The following is a 17,629-nucleotide window of genomic DNA, read 5'->3' as shown; positions in this document are numbered from 1 at the left end:
GACACTTTTATCCCCACTCTCTACTTTCTGCCAGACAGCCAAGCTTTTATCCATACTAGCACCATATGCCCTTATCTTACCCAGTAGCTTCTTGTGAGACACCTTGTCAAAGGCCTTTTTGAAGTCCGGGTAGATGACATCCATTGGCTCTCCTTGGTCTGACCTGCTCATTACTTAGAGTCATAGAGATGTACAGCATGGAAACAGACCCTTCGGTCCAACCTGTCCATGCCAACCAGATTGTCAAGCACGATCTTTCCTTGATGAAACCATCCTAACTTTGTCCTATTTACCATAAGTTTCCAAGTATTCAGAGATCGCATCCTCCACACAATGAGATTCCAGGATCTTACCCATGACTGAGGTTCTTAATTCTTAATTGACTTTATTCATTTGTGGGATGTGGATATCGCTGGCTGGCCAGCATTTATTGCCCAACCCTAGTTGCCCCTGAGAAGGTGATGGGGACCTGCCTTCTTGAACTGCTGCAGTCCACCTGCTATGGGTTGACTCTCAATGCCATTAGGAAGGGAATTCCAAGACTTTGACCAAGTGACAGTGAAGGAATGGCAATATGCTTCCAAGTCAGGATGGTAAATGGCATGGAGAGGAACTTGAAGGTGGTGTTATTCCCTTATATCTGCTGCCCTTGTCCATCTAGATGGAAGCGATTGTGGGTTTGGAAGGTGCTGTCTGAGGTTCTTTGTTGAATTTCTGTAGTGTGTCTTGTAGATAGTACGCACTGCTGCTACTGAGCGTCGTTGGTAGAAGGAGTGGATGCTTGTGGTAGTGAGAATCAAGCAGGCTGCTTTGTCTTGGATGTTGTCAAGCTGCTTAAGTGTTGTTGGAGTTGCACTTAGGGAGTATTCCATCACACTCCTGGCTTATGCCTTGTAGATGGTGGACAGGTTTTGGTGTCTCAAGGTGTGTGTAACTTGCTGGAGTATTCCTAGCCTCTGATCTGCTTTTATAGCAACAGTGTTTATTTGGTGAGTCCAGATGAGTTTCTAGTCGATGATAACCCAAGGATGTTGATAGTGAGGGATTCAGTGATGGTAACACCATTGAATGTCAAGGGGCGGTGGTTACATTGTCTCTTATGGGTGATGGTCATAGTCTGGCATTTGTATGGCATAAATGTTATTTGCCACTTGTCACCCCAAGCTTGGATATTGTCCAGATCTTGTTGCATTTGAACATGGACTGCTTCAGTATCTGAGGAGTTGAGAATGGTGCTGAATATTGTGCAATCATGAGAGAACATCCTCACTTCTGACCTTATGATGGAGGGAGGGTCATTGATGAAGCAGCTGAAGAAGTTTGGGCCTAGGACACTACCCAGAGGAACTTCTGCAGAGATGTCCTGGAGCTGAGATGACTGACCTCCCAGATCTCACAACTATCCTGGGCTTCAAATATGACGCCAACCACTGGAAAGTTTACCACCCGATTCCCATTGATTTCAGCTTTGCCAGGGTCCTTGATGCCACGGTAGGTCAAATGCAGTTTTGACGTCAAGGATTGTCACTCTCACCTTCCCTCTGGAGTTCAGCTGTTTTGTCCATATAGGAACCAAGGCTGTAATGAGGTCAGGAGTGAAGTATCCCTGGTGGAACCCAAACTGGTTATTGCTGAGCAGGTGCTGCTTGATTACACTTTACTGTAGATTAAAGGTAGATTCATGGGGTGATAATTGGCAATGTTGAATTTGTCCTGCTTTTTATATACAGGACTTACTTGGGCAATTTTCCACATTGGTTGATGCCAGTTGTAACTGTATTGGAGCAGCTTACTCTTACTCTTTTAAACATAAACTGTTCACCTCATTATATACCAAACACTTCAATAAATATGACCTTTCTCCCTTCAGCCATATGTCTAGAAGTGCCAGAATTAATGCTATCTGTTGCTTATGTTCAATTTTGGAATCTTCACTCTTTTCAAGTTTCTTCCAATTTTGTTGAAAACTGCAGACTAGACATTCTTAGCTGAAAGATTTTGTCTTTTTGAAATTTAGGCTTGCTTACATTTAGCGTGCTTTGTTTCCACATGTTTACCATTTCTTAATTGGTCAAATGGTTGGATGCATGCTTTTTTCAAGGTAGACAGTAGACATGAAGGTAACTAATTAAACAGAAATTGAAATATTAGTGCTTAGTGCTGACTGAAATACAGCTTGAACTACTGAATCAATGTTGATGCAGTAATAATGTAATCCATTTTCATCTTCATAATGTTGCTGGAAGTGATGATTTCTGTTTTCTGTTTTCATTTTCTCCCCACACGTCCTAGTCACTATTTCATGCTCCTTAAGAATAAGATGCAATTATCGGTCCATGTATAATTTTTGTTAGGAATTACAATTGGTATTAAGTTGGGAATTTGTGTAACTTTTTGATGTTTCACAAGACCTGACAAATTTAAAATTAAAAATAAAGCCCCAAAGTTGTCACACTGCATTGTCAGGCTTCAGTTTGGTACACAACCTTTCGTGTGCATCTTGTTTGACAAGGTATCCATGGAACCAATTCTTCATGTTTAGTCAGACAGCATCAAGTATGACTAGTCCAAAAGATGTATGGAAAAGTGAACCTCTGTTGGCAAAGCTGTGAAGTTTGTGCACTTCAGTTTTGGCTGTTCTGGATAGAGAAAACAGCAATTACTTTTGATGGCCCAAAGTTGCAAAATGTTATGAGGGACAAAGGAGAGTTGTTGAAGGAGGATAACATGATCAACTATGTTAAAAGACTGCAGGAAGTTTGAAGAGAGAATCCTTGCTGTGAGAAATGAATGTAATTTGACTTTCTTTAAAACATTTTGACTTCTCTGACAAGGTGGAATTCTAATTGAGAGATTCAGACATTGAATGGCAGGAAAGGTGAACGTAGATGGCTATCCTGTTTCATGATTTTGAACAACAGTTATTGGATAATCATTTGTCAGGATAGAGTAGTTAAAGATTGATTTATGGGAGGGTATGATGATGCGTTTTCAGTTAAGAAGCTCATTGGATAAGAGTCTGAAAGGCATTGTGCATAAATGAATGGGTCTGTGTATAAGTACATTATATTGAAACACAAGGTAGATTAAGTCATAGAATTCTGAGTTTAATAAATAAGAACAAAAAAAACAACTATTAGATTATATTTACAATGCAGATTGATATTTTAAAAGCCTTCTTAAAGAAACAATATTAGTACCATCGATTCACAAGGGAAATTGTTTTTTATTCATTTGTGGCATTGAGTGTTGCAGGCAAGGACAGCATTTCTTGCCTTTGAAAGTGTGAACATCTGCCTTGAATTGCATTAGTCTGCATTTCATTGAAATGGCTACAGTGATGCTCGGTAGGGAAATGTAGGATTTTAGAGGAGAAAGTGAGGTCTGCAGATGCTGGAGATCAGAGCTGGAAATGTGTTGCTGGAAAAGCGCAGCAGGTCAGGCAGCATCCAGGGAACAGGAAACTTCCATATCCGCCACAGATTCACCTGCACCTCCACACATATCATCTACTGCATCCTCTGCACCCGATGTGGCCTCCTCTATATTGGGGAGACAGGCCGGCACTGCTCCCAGGAGGACCAGTTCCAAAAACGCACAACCCAGATGGCCTCCTTCTTCAAGGACCGCAATTTCCCCCCCGACGTGGTCGACGATGCCCTCCACCGCATCTCTTCCACTTCCCGCTCCTCCGCCCTTGAACCCCGCCCCTCCAACCGCCACCAGGACAGAACCCCACTGGTCCTCACCTACCACCCCACCAATCTCCATGTACAGCGCATCATCCGCCGTCATTTCCGCTACCTCCAAACGGGCCCCACCACCAAGGATATATTTCCCTCCCCTCCCCTATCAGCATTCCGTAAAGACCACTCCCTCCGTGACTTCCTCGTCAGATCCACACCCCCCACCAACCCAACCTCCACTCCCGGCACCTTCCCCTGCAACCGCAGGAGGTGCAAGACTTGCGCCCACACCTCCCCCCTCACCTCCCTCCAAGGCCCCAAAGGAAACTTCCATATCCGCCACAGATTCACCTGCACCTCCACACATATCATCTATTGCATCCTCTGCACCCGATGTGGCCTCCTCTATATTGGGGAGACAGGCCGGCTACTTGCGGAGCGTTTCAGAGAACACCTCTGGGACACCCGGACCAACCAACCCAATCACCCTGTAGCTCAACATTTCAATTCCCCCTCCCACCCCACCAAGGATATGCAGGTCTTTGGACTCCTCCATCGTCAGACCACAACAAAACGACGGTTGGAGGAAGAACGCCTCATCTTCCGGCTAGGAACCCTCCAACCACAAGGGATGAACTCGGATTTCACCAGTTTCCTCATTTCCCCTCCCCCCACCCTGTCTCAGTCAAATCCATCAAATTCAGCACCGCCTTCCTAACCTGAGATCTTCTTCCCAACCTCTCCGCCCCCACCCCAGTCTGACCTATCACCCTCACCTTGACCTCTTTCCACCTATCGCATTTCCGACGCCCCTCCCCCAAATCCCTCCTCCCTACCTTTTATCTTAGCCTGCTGGACAAACCTTCCCCATTCCTGAAGAAGGGCTTATGCCCGAAACGTCGATTCTCCTGTTCCCTGGATGCTGCCTGACCTGCTGCGCTTTTCCAGCAACACATTTCCAGCAAATGTAGGATTTTAACCTGTTAATAATAAAAGACTGAGTGGTGTAAATAATAAAAGACTGAGTGGTGTAATTCCATGTCAGAGAAGCTTGCATGTTTGTTGTATCCCCATGCGCATGTTGCCCTTGTTCTTTAAGGATGTAGTGGCTATGGATTTTGTAGAGGCAGTTGAAGAAGCATTCGGAGTTACTATAGTACAGCTTTTAGATTGATTACAGAGTGTATATGTGCAGAAGCTGGAGGGAGTGAATGTTTGAGTGTCTGGGTATCAGTCAAGCAGACTGCTTTTTTTTTAACTGGCTATGTCGAACTTGTTGAGTGTTAATGTGACCATCTCCTGCGATGGTCTCCAGCGGACAGTATTCTTGCTCTTCAGTTGTACCCTTTTAAATACCGAAAAGGCTTCTAGAACTGCAGAATATCCAGACTGTGATCTTGCTGTTGTTGTCACTATTATGCCAGTTATGTCCTTGGTCTTGCTATTTTTGTTTCTTTTATCTTACTCCTGGAATTCACCTCTTTTGCTCAAAACTGTAATGAGGTCCGGAACTAAGTGGTCCTGGCAGAATCCGAATTGAGCATCAATAAGCAAATTATTGGTGAGTAAGTACAACTGTGTAGTAGTTAATGACACCTCGTATCACTTTGCCAATTAATTGAGCATTCTGATAGCTTGCCGGATGACATTTATCCTGCTTTTGTTTTACGAAGTGAAACAAAGTACTGAGAATATATCCTCTGGAGCAGAGATGGGGTTTAACAATTTTTTAAATTGTCACGGAAGTGAAATTGAGGGAGTTCTTTATTTAGAATTGTTGAATGATGGATGAAGCTTTAATAGTTTAAGCAGAATGATGATGTGGAGATGGCAATGTTGGACTGGGATGGACAAAATTGAAATTCTCTCAGGTTATAGTCCAACAGGTTTATTTGGAAGTACTAGCTTACGGAGTGCTGCTCCTTCATGTAGCTGTGGAACAGGATCATAAGACACCATTCTAGGTTTGTTCAGTATATTTCAGTTGCACGACACTGTGGTCTTTTGCTATAAATTCTGTCTTATGATCCTACTCCACAGCTACCTAATGAAGAAGCAGCGTTCCAAAAACTAGTACTTCCAAATAAAAGTGTTAGACTATAACCTGGTGATGTGTGATTTTTAACTAAGCAAAGTAAGATTCAGAGCAGTGGGATTATTTTTGGACTTTACTGACCACGCTGCACTAAAAATATCATAAGTATCTTGAATAACATTTTTTAAAAATTAAGCCATGAGCAAGTTTATAATTTAGCAATATGGTAACTTCATATTGCCAGCCTGATACGTTCTTCAGCTACAAATGCAAAGAAGAAAATAAATGGATTTATGTGAATAAGGTGGTATCAAAATGTCTCATTTTAGAAACCTGGTTATTTGGATTTCTTTTCAGAATGGTATCTGCCCATTTGTAAATAACAATATTTGCTTCCTTTCATACAGCTTTCGTTAAACCTGCAATATCAGGAAAATTTGTTTTTGTCTTTTCTTTAACAAAACAATGCAGTATGTTATTTAAATTTACTTGTTATAATGTCGTCCTGTTCCCACCCACCTGCCCTCAGTTGAAACAAAACCCTCAGAGAGACAGTATAGTTTTGCCTCCTTCATCTTTATTCTAGGCCCTGGAGGGAGAGAGAACGATTGCCCATGTGCACAGAGACGTGAGTTCTCGGTCTTCTCTCTCGAGCAGCAGTTTCTTAATGAATTATGCAGTCATTTTACAGGGAGGAACATCCAGTTAAGGCAACATACATATTGATGGGTGACCGTTACAATCAGTGAATGTCAGTAGTAAAGATTAAGCCATCTGCTGTTACACAATGACTGTTCTTAACCTTAACTGACTTCACATAATGAATACTTTTCACTTGTTAAACTGATCTTACGTACTGAATGCTTCCAATATTGTTAATGGCTCTACATAATGAATGCTTTTCCACCTTATTAACCTATTACCATTACTTCCAGCACCCATTGTTAACTGCAAGTTCTTATCTGATCCGAGTCATGCTCAGCTGAACCTCTTGTTTCACAAAACTTAACTCTTTCCCTACCTCCTCATAACCTATACACATTCTCAATAAAACATCCTAAGGAGGTCTCCAGAAGCATTACAAGCCAAAATACAATATTGAGCCACTGAAGTAGTTAGAGTTAAATGATTAACAACTGAGTCAAAGAGATAGTGCAAAGAAGTATCTTTAAGATAGAAGAGCAGGAAGGGAGGTGTGAGGAGTATATCTCAGATCTTGGGTCCTAGTAGCTGAAGCTACCAACCGTGAAACAATGAAAAACAAGAGGCCAAAATGTGACGCATTTCACTTTTTTTTTCTAATCAATCTGTTAAGAGATTGTAATATGTACCTCTGGAGTAGGTGGGACTTGAACGTGGACTGTTCAGTCCAGGACTAGGGGCACTATCGCTGCATCACAAGGGGGCCCCTCAAAATCTGATGCGTTCAGCTGAACATGATTAGAGACAATGAAAGCTGAGGCCATGGATTTGAAAATGGGGTTAAGAATCTTAAAATCAAGGTGTTGCTTAACTTAGAGGCAATATAATGAGCACCAGGATGATGAGTGAATAGTACTTTCTATGATTAAGGGCAGGAGCTACAGGCTTTTGAATGACCATTGTCCATACAGGTAGAATATGGGAGATCATGCAAGAATGTATAGAAACTGTCAAGTCTCGAGGCAATAGAGATGAAATGACATTGGTGTAACATGAAACAATATCAAAATAGGCTAAATTTGTGGTGACACGGATATGTGATTGAAACCTTTGCTTGACGAGATTGGCCTATAGTGTCTGCACATAAGGTGCTAAAACCAAATCACAGTGCTGAAAAACTGTCTCTGGCAGCATTTCTGAAGAGAAAAGCTGTTGCACAATGGCAATGCTTTTGTTTTGTTCATTTACAAGATGAGGGCATCACTGGCCAGGCCAGCATTTATTGCCCATCCCTAATTGCCCAGAAGAATGTTAAGAGTCAGCCATGTTGATGTGGGTCTGGAATCATGTAGACCAAGTAAGGGATGGCACATTTCCTTCCCTAAAGGACATTAGTGAACCTGATGGGTTTTTCCGATAATCAGCCATAGGTTCATGGTAATCATTGGACTCTTAATTCCAGATTTTTATTGAATTCAATTTCTACCATCTGTGGGTAGAACTGAGAACATTACCTGGGTCTCTGTAATAACAATCCAGCAACACTACCACTAGGCTATCACCTCCTTTGAGCAAAATGCTGATTGCAGCTGGCTCTCTATTTTGACACTTAGACACAACAGATGTAATGACTTAAGAAAACATTTAATGTAAAACAAAAACTGGATGCTGAAGAAATCGAGCAGGTCTTGAAATGTTGACTGTTTGTCAGATGCTGCCAGACCTGTGGAATTTCCCCAGTATTTTGTTTCCATTTGAAGTCTGTTGGAGTTGTTATTTGAATTTGTTGATCAAGCAAAATCATCCATAAATTTCTTAATTCTTTTAAAGATGTGCAGTCACATATAGTAGCAATGCTTCCTTTCCTGGATCCCACAAAATACAAATGCTGCAAAACCTATTTTATTTTAGTTAGCATGGTTCGATATTATTGGTCCTGAAACTTGTGCATTTATTCAGAAAGAAATGAAAATACATAGCTAAGGAGAGGATTAGGCAAAATGGGAGGATATTTAATTGGGGAAGAGGAAACTATGATGCGATTAGACATGAGTTAGGAAGCATGGATTGGGAGCAATTGTTCCATGGTAAAGGCACTATAGACATGTGGAGACTGTTTAAGGAACAGTTGTTGCAAGTGATGAATAAATATGTCCCTCTGAGACAGGCAAGAAGTGGTAAGATAAAGGAACCTTGGATGACGAGAGTGGTGGAGCTTCTCGTCAAAAGGAAAAAGGTAGCTTACATAAGGTGGAGGAAGCTAGGGTCAAGCTCAGCTCTAGAGGATTACATCTTCTAGGAGAAAGTGAGGACTGCAGATGCTGGAGATCAGAACTGGAGATGTGTTGCTGGAAAAGCGCAGCAGGTCAGGCAGCATCCAAGGAGCAGGAGAATCGACGTTTCGGGCATGAGCCCTTCTTCAGGAATTCCTGAAGAAGAGCTCATGCCTGAAACATCGATTCTCCTGCTCCTTGGATGCTGCCTGACCTACTGCACTTTTCCAGCAACACATTTTCAGCTCGAGAGAATTACAGGCAGGTGAGGAAGGAGCTCAAAAATGGTCTGAGGAGTGCCAAGAGGGGGCACAAGAAAGGCTTGGCAGAACAGATTAGGGAGAATACAAAGGCACTTTACACTTATGTGAGGAATAAGAGAATGGTCAAAGGAAGAGTAGGGCCGATCAGGGATAGCATAGAGAATTTGTGTGTGGAGTCTGAGGAGGTAGGGGAAGCCCTAAATGAGTCTTTTGCTTCTGTCTTTACGAAAGAAACGAACTTTGCAGTGAATGAAATCTTTGAAGAGCAGGTGTGCATGCTGGAATGGATAGAGATAGAGGAAGCTGATGTGCTGAAAATTTTGTCAAACATTAAGCCAGGCTCGGACCAGATTTGTCCTCGGCTGCTTTGAGAAAGGAGAAATGCAATTGCTTCGCCACTTGCGAAGGTCTTTGCATCCTCGCTCTCCACTGGAGTCGTACCTGAGGACTGGAGAGAGGCAAATGTAATTCCTCTCTTCAAGAAAGGAAATAGGGAAATCCCCGGCAATTACAGACCAGTAAGTCTCAGGTCTGTCATCTGCAAGGTGTTAGAAAGGATTCTGAGGGATAGGATTTATGACCATCTGGAAGAGCATGGCTTGATCAAATGCAGTCAACATGGCTTTGTGAGGGGCAGGTCATGCCTCACAAACCTTATCGAGTTCTTTGAAGATGTGACTAGAAAGTTTGAGGGTCGAGCTGTGGATGTGGTGTATATGGACTTCAGCAAGGCATTTGATAAGGTTCCCCATGGTAGGTTCATTCAGAAGGTCAGGAGGAATGGGAAACAGGGGAACCTAGCTGTCTGGATACAGAATTGGCTGGCCAACAGAAGACAGCAAGTGGTAGTAGAAGGAAAATATTCTGCCTGGAAGTCTGTGGTGAGTGGTGTTCCACAGGGCTCTGTCCTTGGGTCTCTACTGTTTGTAATTTTTAGTAATGACTTGGATGAGGGGATTAAAGGATGGGTCAGCAAGTTTGCAGACGACACAAAGGTTGGAGGTGTTGTTGACAGTATAGAGGACTGTTGTAGGCTGCAGCGGGACATTGACAGGATGCAGAGATGGGCTGAGAGGTGGCAGATGGAGTTCAATCTGGATAAATGCGAGGTGATGCATTTTGGAAGGTCGAATTTGAAAGCTGAGTACAGGATTAAGGATAGGATTCTTGGCAGTGTGGAGGAACAGAGGGATCTTGGTGTGCAGATACATAGATCCCTTAAAATGGCCACCCAAGTGGACAGGGTTGTTAAGAAAGCATATGGTGTTTTGGCTTTCATTAACAGGGGGATTGAGTTTAAGAGTCTTGAGATCTTGTTGCAGCTCTATAAAACTTTGGTTAGACCACACTTGGAATACTGCATCCAGTTCTGGTCACCCTATTATAGGAAAGACGAGGATGCTTTGGAGAGGGTTCAGAGGAGGTTTACCAGGATGCAGCCTGGATTGGAGGGCTTATCTTATGAAGAGATGTTGACTGAGCTCAAACCTTTTTCATTAGAGAAAAGGAGGAGGAGAGGGGACCTAATTGAGGTATACAAGATAATGAGAGCCATAGATAGAGTCGATAGCAAGAGACTATTTCCCAGAGCAGAAATGACTAACACGAGAAGTCATAGTTTTAAGCTGGTTGGAGGAAGGTATAGAGGGGATGTCAGAGGTGGTTTCTTTACACAGAGAGTTGTAAGAGCATGGAATGCATTGCCAGCAGAAGTTGTGGAAGCAAGGTCATTGGGGACATTTAAGAGACAACTGGACATGCATATGGTCACAGAAATTTGAGGGTGCATACATGAGGATCAATGGTCGGCACAACATCGTGGGCTGAAGGGCCTGTTCTGCACTGTAATGTTCTATGTTCTATGTTCATCCTTCCAGGAATAATACAAGTAGTGTATATTTAAAATGAATTCTCCAAATTATTTAGTTCTCAGAACTGGTTGCATTGTAAAAAGAAAAAAACTTCAGTTTATGTTACACTTCAATGACTGCTGAATTTCTTAAAGCACAATGAAGTGCTTCTGCGGGATTGTCTCTATGATGACCTGTTTTTGTTTTATGTTGACTGGGGAATAAAGATTGGCCAGGATATTGGAAATAATTCCGGCTCCTCTTTGAAACAGTGGCATGGAGTCTTTTAAACCAACATACTAATGTAGCCTCTGTTAGATTTAAAAATCCATTCTAAAAGATGACACCTACTGCACTCCCTCAGTACTGCACCGAATTGCCAGGCTTGACTTTTGTGTTCATGACCCGGAGTGGAAATTAGCTTTTGAACCTCACACCTGACATTTTAGGTTTCTAACATTGTGTTTACATCCAAACATTGGCAGACTTTACTTTAAAGCACGGTTCAATTCTTGGCTGTTTATGCATTCCAGATCATCTTTACTGTGTGTTCTGCTACCAAATTAGTAAGAACAGCTAAAGCAGTCACCCTTCAGTGAATAAGTTCTCATGGTGATAACTTTGCTCGCAAGCAGTTCGGTAGCTAGATTAGAACAGATATTTGTGATCCGTAAAAATTTTATTTTAAATTTATTTTAGAATCAGTCTCAAACTGGGATACATAGTTCCACAATAGAGGGACAATTAATTAAAACTGAGATATGAAGGCATCTCTTCTCCCAGATGGTAATAAGTGTCTGAAATGTTCTATCAGAACTGGGGAGGCAAAATCATAAAGTATCTAAAGAGGAGAGACTTTTGAAATATTGGAGAGTGAGCATTAGATGGAGCCAGCATGAAAAAGGAATTGAGGCGTGGGGCAGAACAGCCACAATCTTATTGTATTGCGTGACAGGCTTTGAGGCTTACTCCTGCTCCTATCTCTTGTGTTCTCATGTCACCAAGTTCTGTGGTGCTTAAACATAAAGCAGCAAATGCTGGAGATCACAGTGGTTTACACAGCATCCGAGAGAGTGCAAGCTAATGTTTCAAGTCTAATGACTCTTCATCAGAGTGGAGCTTAAAGTTGGTCAGCAGGATAGGAGAACATTTTATCTGATTCAAACAACTTAAGTGGACGACAGTTAGATAAATGTTAAGAATGAGATTAATAATAGGTGAGACACATTTCCAAACTTTAAACTTAATAAATGTGTGCTTTTTCAGTAATAAAAGTTTTAAAATGTATGAGATTGATGGATTGATGGATCTGAATAACTCCCTCCTTATACTTCTGTTCCTCTCCTACTCAGTAGTTTGGTCAGTGTTGTCTTGAACATAGCCAGACAATCTGATTGAGGTCCTGTGCAGTCCAGATTCACAAGTGAAACTTAAAAAAATGTAATTGACTACATGTAAAATTTGATTTATTTTCAAATCGTCTTCCAGAAGCATAACAATATGTTGCAAAAACATGAAAACATAAATTAGTTTGTTTTCCTTCTAGACAGCCAATTGGTTTGTTTAGCAGGCATCCACAATGTACAATTGCATACCTTTTAGTTTACGAGAAAAGGTGATAATTCATCAGATGTTTCTACTGCCTGTCTATGGTGATCAATTTTCAGTTTAAAAAAAGCAGATAACAAAAATTAGTCTGCAGTGATTTTCCAAATGTTTTGCACTTGTATTTTAAGTCCGCTGCGATTATCTTAGAATATAAATCGGTATGGCTATTTTGAGGAACAAAAGCTATTGCTTAGCTGATAGAATGTTTTACCATCACATAACACTGATAAAAGCACAAAGTTGGTTTGTTTTCACATGCTGAACAGTTTGCTTTGATGAAGCCCTTCACTTGCTAATTTCCTCATTATTTGCCTTTTATTGAATACTGCAACGCATGCATTTTAAAATTATTTTGAAATTTACTGGTGGCTTCTTTGTCTCCATGACTAAAATCTCAAAGTAACTTCCAAAAGTGTCATAGCAAACATTAAGAAATATAGTTTTATTGATACCTTTGTCACTTTGGAAAAATATAGTCTAAGACACTTCTTAATAGCTAAAACAACATCCTGTGTGCATTTTGTACTCTAGCTGTTGCTCACTGACTTTCTTATTTGTAACATTCACAGAATGGTGGGTGCACTAACCTGAGTTTGAAAAGAATTGAACACTTCCTAACGGAGTTTCCTACAAATCACAATGAGACTGGACTGTGGTCCAGACTGTTATCTGTTTAACAATTAGACTTTGTGCCCTGAAAGAGAGAGACAACTTCATCATCTTGGCAACAGAATAATATGTTGTGTATTACTCCCCTCCTTTTAAAAAATTGATTAATTGACTAGCTATGTACATAGATCTCTTTGAAAAGTAAAAAGCAAAGGTTAATTGCCTCCAGGTTGTGATTAATTTATTCCATGAAAACTGTTTACTCCATGAAAGTGAAGCTGAAAAGGTAAGAGTTTTATAGTCGATGCTAAACATGTCAAACCAATTTGGAATACCAATGGCCAAAACTAAAAGGTAGTTGAATCTCCTAGTTAAAACTGCGCAATGCAAATGCAAGAAAGTTATGCCTGAACTGTATGGTGGTCTGTTTAGACTACATCTTGAGTACGTTGTTTGGTTGTGTTTATCATGGAACTTGGAAGCAGTACAAAGCGGGCCTGAGATGCTGGTTTCTATTGTTAAGACTCTAATTTATTAGAAGATTGGAGGGACACGGGGATTTTGAACCTGGAAAAGAATCATTACATGGATACAACATCATTAAGGAAATGAAAATTGGTTTCTCTAATTAGCTGTAATATCCTAAAGAGGCACAATTTCCAACAATTTAAGACTGAATTGATCAAGTCGGTTTTAAGCTGTGAAGTATAGGTCCGAGTCGGATTAGCTTAGTTGGAATTTTTTGAAGTGGTGTCTGGCATGAGTGTTGCCTATGTAGATTTTCAGAAGACAGTGAAGTACCTCGAGATTATTAAAAATGAAAGGCATCTAAATGAATGCAACCATATAGCTATGTATACCACAAATTTCTTTGAAAAGTAAAGGCAAAGGTTAGTAATTTGTTGAGAGTTTAAAAAAAAGAATAGAGATAAAGAGAATGCTTTCTGATTTGCTGGGTGTGACCAGTTGTATTCCCAAGGGTTGTGCTCTTGAATGAATCAATAAGACATTGTACATTAGAGAGTATGGTAAGTAGTGTATGTGGAAAGAAGCTACATAGGTATTTGAGCACACTAAGTGGACAACGCAGTAGTCATTCAAGTTCAGTATGAAGTCACTACTTATAGATCCAAGAAAATTAAATCAGACTATTTTGAGAGAGAAGGTATAAAAGAACAGTAGGCATTTAAGGGTCCTTTTATTCAAGTCTCAATGGAATGTTGGTCTTTATCTCTAGAGAGTAGGTATACAAAAGTGAGGATTTTTATTGAATTTTGATGAAACATCCGTTGAATTACAGTATTCATGCTCGGTACCAAACCTTGGGAGAGTTGTGATCAACTTCAGTGGTGCAGTCCTATTTCACCAGAATTTGAGCTTTAAAGGGTCAAAGCGAGGGCAAATTGTCTGATCTTGGCTTATGTTCTTTCAAGTATGGAATATTAAGTAATATAATCAAATCTTTAACTTAAGGTTTGATAAAGTATACACAGAAACATTTTCCTCTGGTGAAAGGTTATACAGTCACTGGAGTAAAAGTACATACTGTAGGTCATGGTATAAAAAGCATCTTTTAGCCCCAAAAATTATGTATATATCTGCCATATACCTCAACTTGCCTTTTTTTTTCAGCCATGACATACAATACTCATAAGCTCAAATTTTCATTGTGAAACATGGGTATTTTGTTTCCTGATTGCTTGCAACCAGTTCTCAGCTATCCAACAGGTTATGGGCTGTTTTTAAAGATGGCCTGATTTGTGGCTCAACCAATAAGTCACTGCTGATGAAAACTGCAACAATACCTCACTTATTCTTTGGAGCATTTTACTGTTTCCCTCAGTAGTTACATTGGCCTCAGATATGCCAAATTCTGTATCACCATTTGATCAAAACTGCATTTGGGGATTTGTAGTTGCTAGTACTGTACAGGTGCATGACTTCAGTTTTTATACAGCTTAACCTAAAGCAAATATTTGAGGTTTGCCACTCGTCAGTTCTTTTTCATTCATGTATTAGTTTAAACCATATGCATTTCAAAATTGACACTTTATTTTCCCATGTGTTTTTATGAATTTACAGTTTTATTAGAGCACATTTGAATGCATGGTATAGTTTTGAAATTCTGTCTAAATAATGCATCTAGCTATAGAATGGGTCATTATGTAAAATTGACGAGTTTCTGAAATGCATAGTATTTTTTAGTAACAAGTAATGAATGGTAGCTATCTAGCATTTTGTTTTCTTTTATGTGATAAGGTTGCTGGCTAGGTTATCATTTGTTACCTATCTCCTAATTGCCTTTGAGATAATATTTTTGAATCCTTGCCTGGACTACAGTTGGGGAGTTCCAGAATTTTGATTCAGGATGCGTGGTCTCAGTAGCGGGGGATGGGGTGATGCAGGCGCACAACTGCAGGTGGTAGTCTTCCCATGTACTGTCCTGCTAGGTGACGAGTTCATGGGCCTTGAATGCTGCTATCGATGGAGTCTTTGTGAGTTGTTCCAAGTTTAAGTGAAGCTTATTTGGCGAATAGGGCCAATCAAGTGGGCTGTTTTATCCTGCATAGAGTTAACCTTCAGTGTTGACGCCAAACTGATTCAAATAGGTGGGAGAGTATTCTGTCACATTCCTGACTTCTGCATTGTACATAGTGAGCAGGCTTTGTGGAATCAGGAGATGTGTTTATTTACTATAGAGTTCCCAGCCTCTGACCTGCTCTTGCGGTTTTGTAGGGATGTTCCAATTCAATTTCTCGACAGTGGTAACCCCTAAGATGTTGATTGTGGAGAAACTGGACAATATTAATTTCATTGAATGCAAAGAGGACATGATTAGATTCTCTCTTGTTGGAGACGGCCGTTGTCCAGCCTGTATGAGGCATGAATTTGGGCCACTTAACAGCCCAAACCTGGTTGATGTCTGGGCTTTACTGTATATGACTATTAATGGCTTTAGTGTCAGAAGAGTTAGAAATAGTGTTGACCATTATGCAATCATTAGCAAACATTCCAACTTCTGACTTAATGATAGAAGGATGCTTACTTTTGAAGCAGTTTGGGCAAGGGCGTGCTCTCAGGAACTCTTCTGTAATATTTTGATAACTGAGTTGATTCAGGCACTTCTTGTGTGCCAGCTATGACTCCAATCAGTGAAGAGCCTTTCCCAGCAGTGCTGTGTCCCATTGACTTCCATTTTCCTAAGGTTCCTTAATGCCACACTCATCTAAGTTCTATCTTGATGTCAAAGGCTGTCACTTACTTTCCCTCTTCAGTTCAGTCTTTCTTCCATGTCTGCATTAAACATGTATTGATGTTCGGAGTTGAATAGCCAGGTGGAATCGAAACTGAGAAGCTTCTTGCTTAGTAGCACTTAATAACCTTGTCACCAATACCTTCCATCACGTAGAGTAGGCTGGTAGGTGAGTAATTAGCTGGATTGGATTTGTCTCGTTTTTAGCATAGGCTGTGAGTAGTTGCCACTTGTACTGTTGCTACATAAATTCCAAAGTTTGTGTAACTGAATCCTGTTTCTCTAACTATTTTGTTCCCTTGTGTAATAAAGCTAACTGTGACATTCAAATGGTTACGCTACTTGCTTGCTGTGTTAGTCCTGATTTGAATACATTCATCTTAAAGATTGTTTTAAAGTGGTTGGAAGATGAAAACAAAGTTAACGTTTGTGCCTTGACTCTGTGCAATTTTTAAAGAAACAAATGTGATTTTTTTTCTTATATTTGCAGATGTTCCTGCACCAGAACAAGAAAAGCTTTTTATTCAAAAACTGCGTCAGTGCTGTGTCCTTTTTGACTTTATTGCTGATCCACTTAGTGACTTGAAATGGAAGGAAGTGAAAAGGGCTGCTTTGAGCGAAATGGTGGAATATATCACACACAACCGCAACGTTATTACAGAACCTATTTATCCAGAAGTAGTACATGTGGTAAGTAATTTGTCGGCATAATTACTGTACTGTTCTTGACCAGGGATAAGTAGTTAATGTTTGATAGGGAATGAACATGTGCCTTTTTATCTACTATATCTGTAAAAATTATTTTATTTTGATTGGCTGCCAATGGGAAAAGCAAAAATATTTCAAATCACATTTGTTAAACTGGCACCACTTTGGCTGAACTTCTCAATTGGAATTTGAATGGTATTCCTGCAAAACTATGCACAGTACTCCAAATTAGTAGCTGTGCAAATGTCACCCATGCATACTGAATCATAAATATAACTATGTGCTATAGCTATTCAGAAGGCTTGACAGCATCTGTGGGAGAGAATCAACCAACATTTCAAGTCCATCGTGACTTTTCAGAATTGAAGATAGCTGGAAAAGTAATGGATTCTATGTTCTAGAAAAGGGCGAATAAATAGTAAGTGGAGCGTTGGTAAGAGTGCCCAAGATCAATATACAATGGAGTGTGCTAATGGCTGCAAAATAGAAAAATAGTTGTTAAAATGGAGGACAGACTTAGTGGTCTAGAAGGTTTAAACTCTAGAAGGTTAAAAAGTGCTTAATTGGAAAATTACGTGCTGTTCCTCCAACTTGCATTGGACTTCAGTGGAACATTGCAGTAGGCCTCAAATACAAATGTTACCTTGACAGTAAGATAATTTATTGAAATGTCAAGCAACCGGAAGGTCGAGGTCATTCTCA

At 40.4% G+C, this 17,629-nt stretch overlaps 1 protein-coding gene across 7 annotated transcripts in view; it reads left to right on the top strand.

The window, feature by feature from the left end:
- ppp2r5ca (protein phosphatase 2, regulatory subunit B', gamma a) overlaps positions 1 to 17,629 on the top strand; it is a 179,153-nt gene that overhangs the window by 80,884 nt on the left and 80,640 nt on the right. For all 7 annotated transcript variants that reach the window (XM_043697390.2, XM_087989769.1, XM_043697388.2 and 4 more), the window contains one exon: positions 16,710 to 16,909. In XM_043697390.2, the coding sequence (XP_043553325.1) occupies positions 16,710 to 16,909 (200 nt within the window). The remainder of the gene's footprint in view (positions 1 to 16,709; positions 16,910 to 17,629) is intronic.

This window comes from Chiloscyllium plagiosum, unplaced genomic scaffold (genome assembly GCF_037043375.1).
Source record: "Chiloscyllium plagiosum isolate Xiang-an unplaced genomic scaffold, Cpla_swu_hap1 HiC_scaffold_8, whole genome shotgun sequence".
Classification (NCBI taxonomy): domain Eukaryota; kingdom Metazoa; phylum Chordata; class Chondrichthyes; order Orectolobiformes; family Hemiscylliidae; genus Chiloscyllium; species Chiloscyllium plagiosum.
The sequence above is the reverse complement of the archived record's forward strand: the minus strand, read 5'-3'. Positions and strand labels throughout refer to the sequence as shown.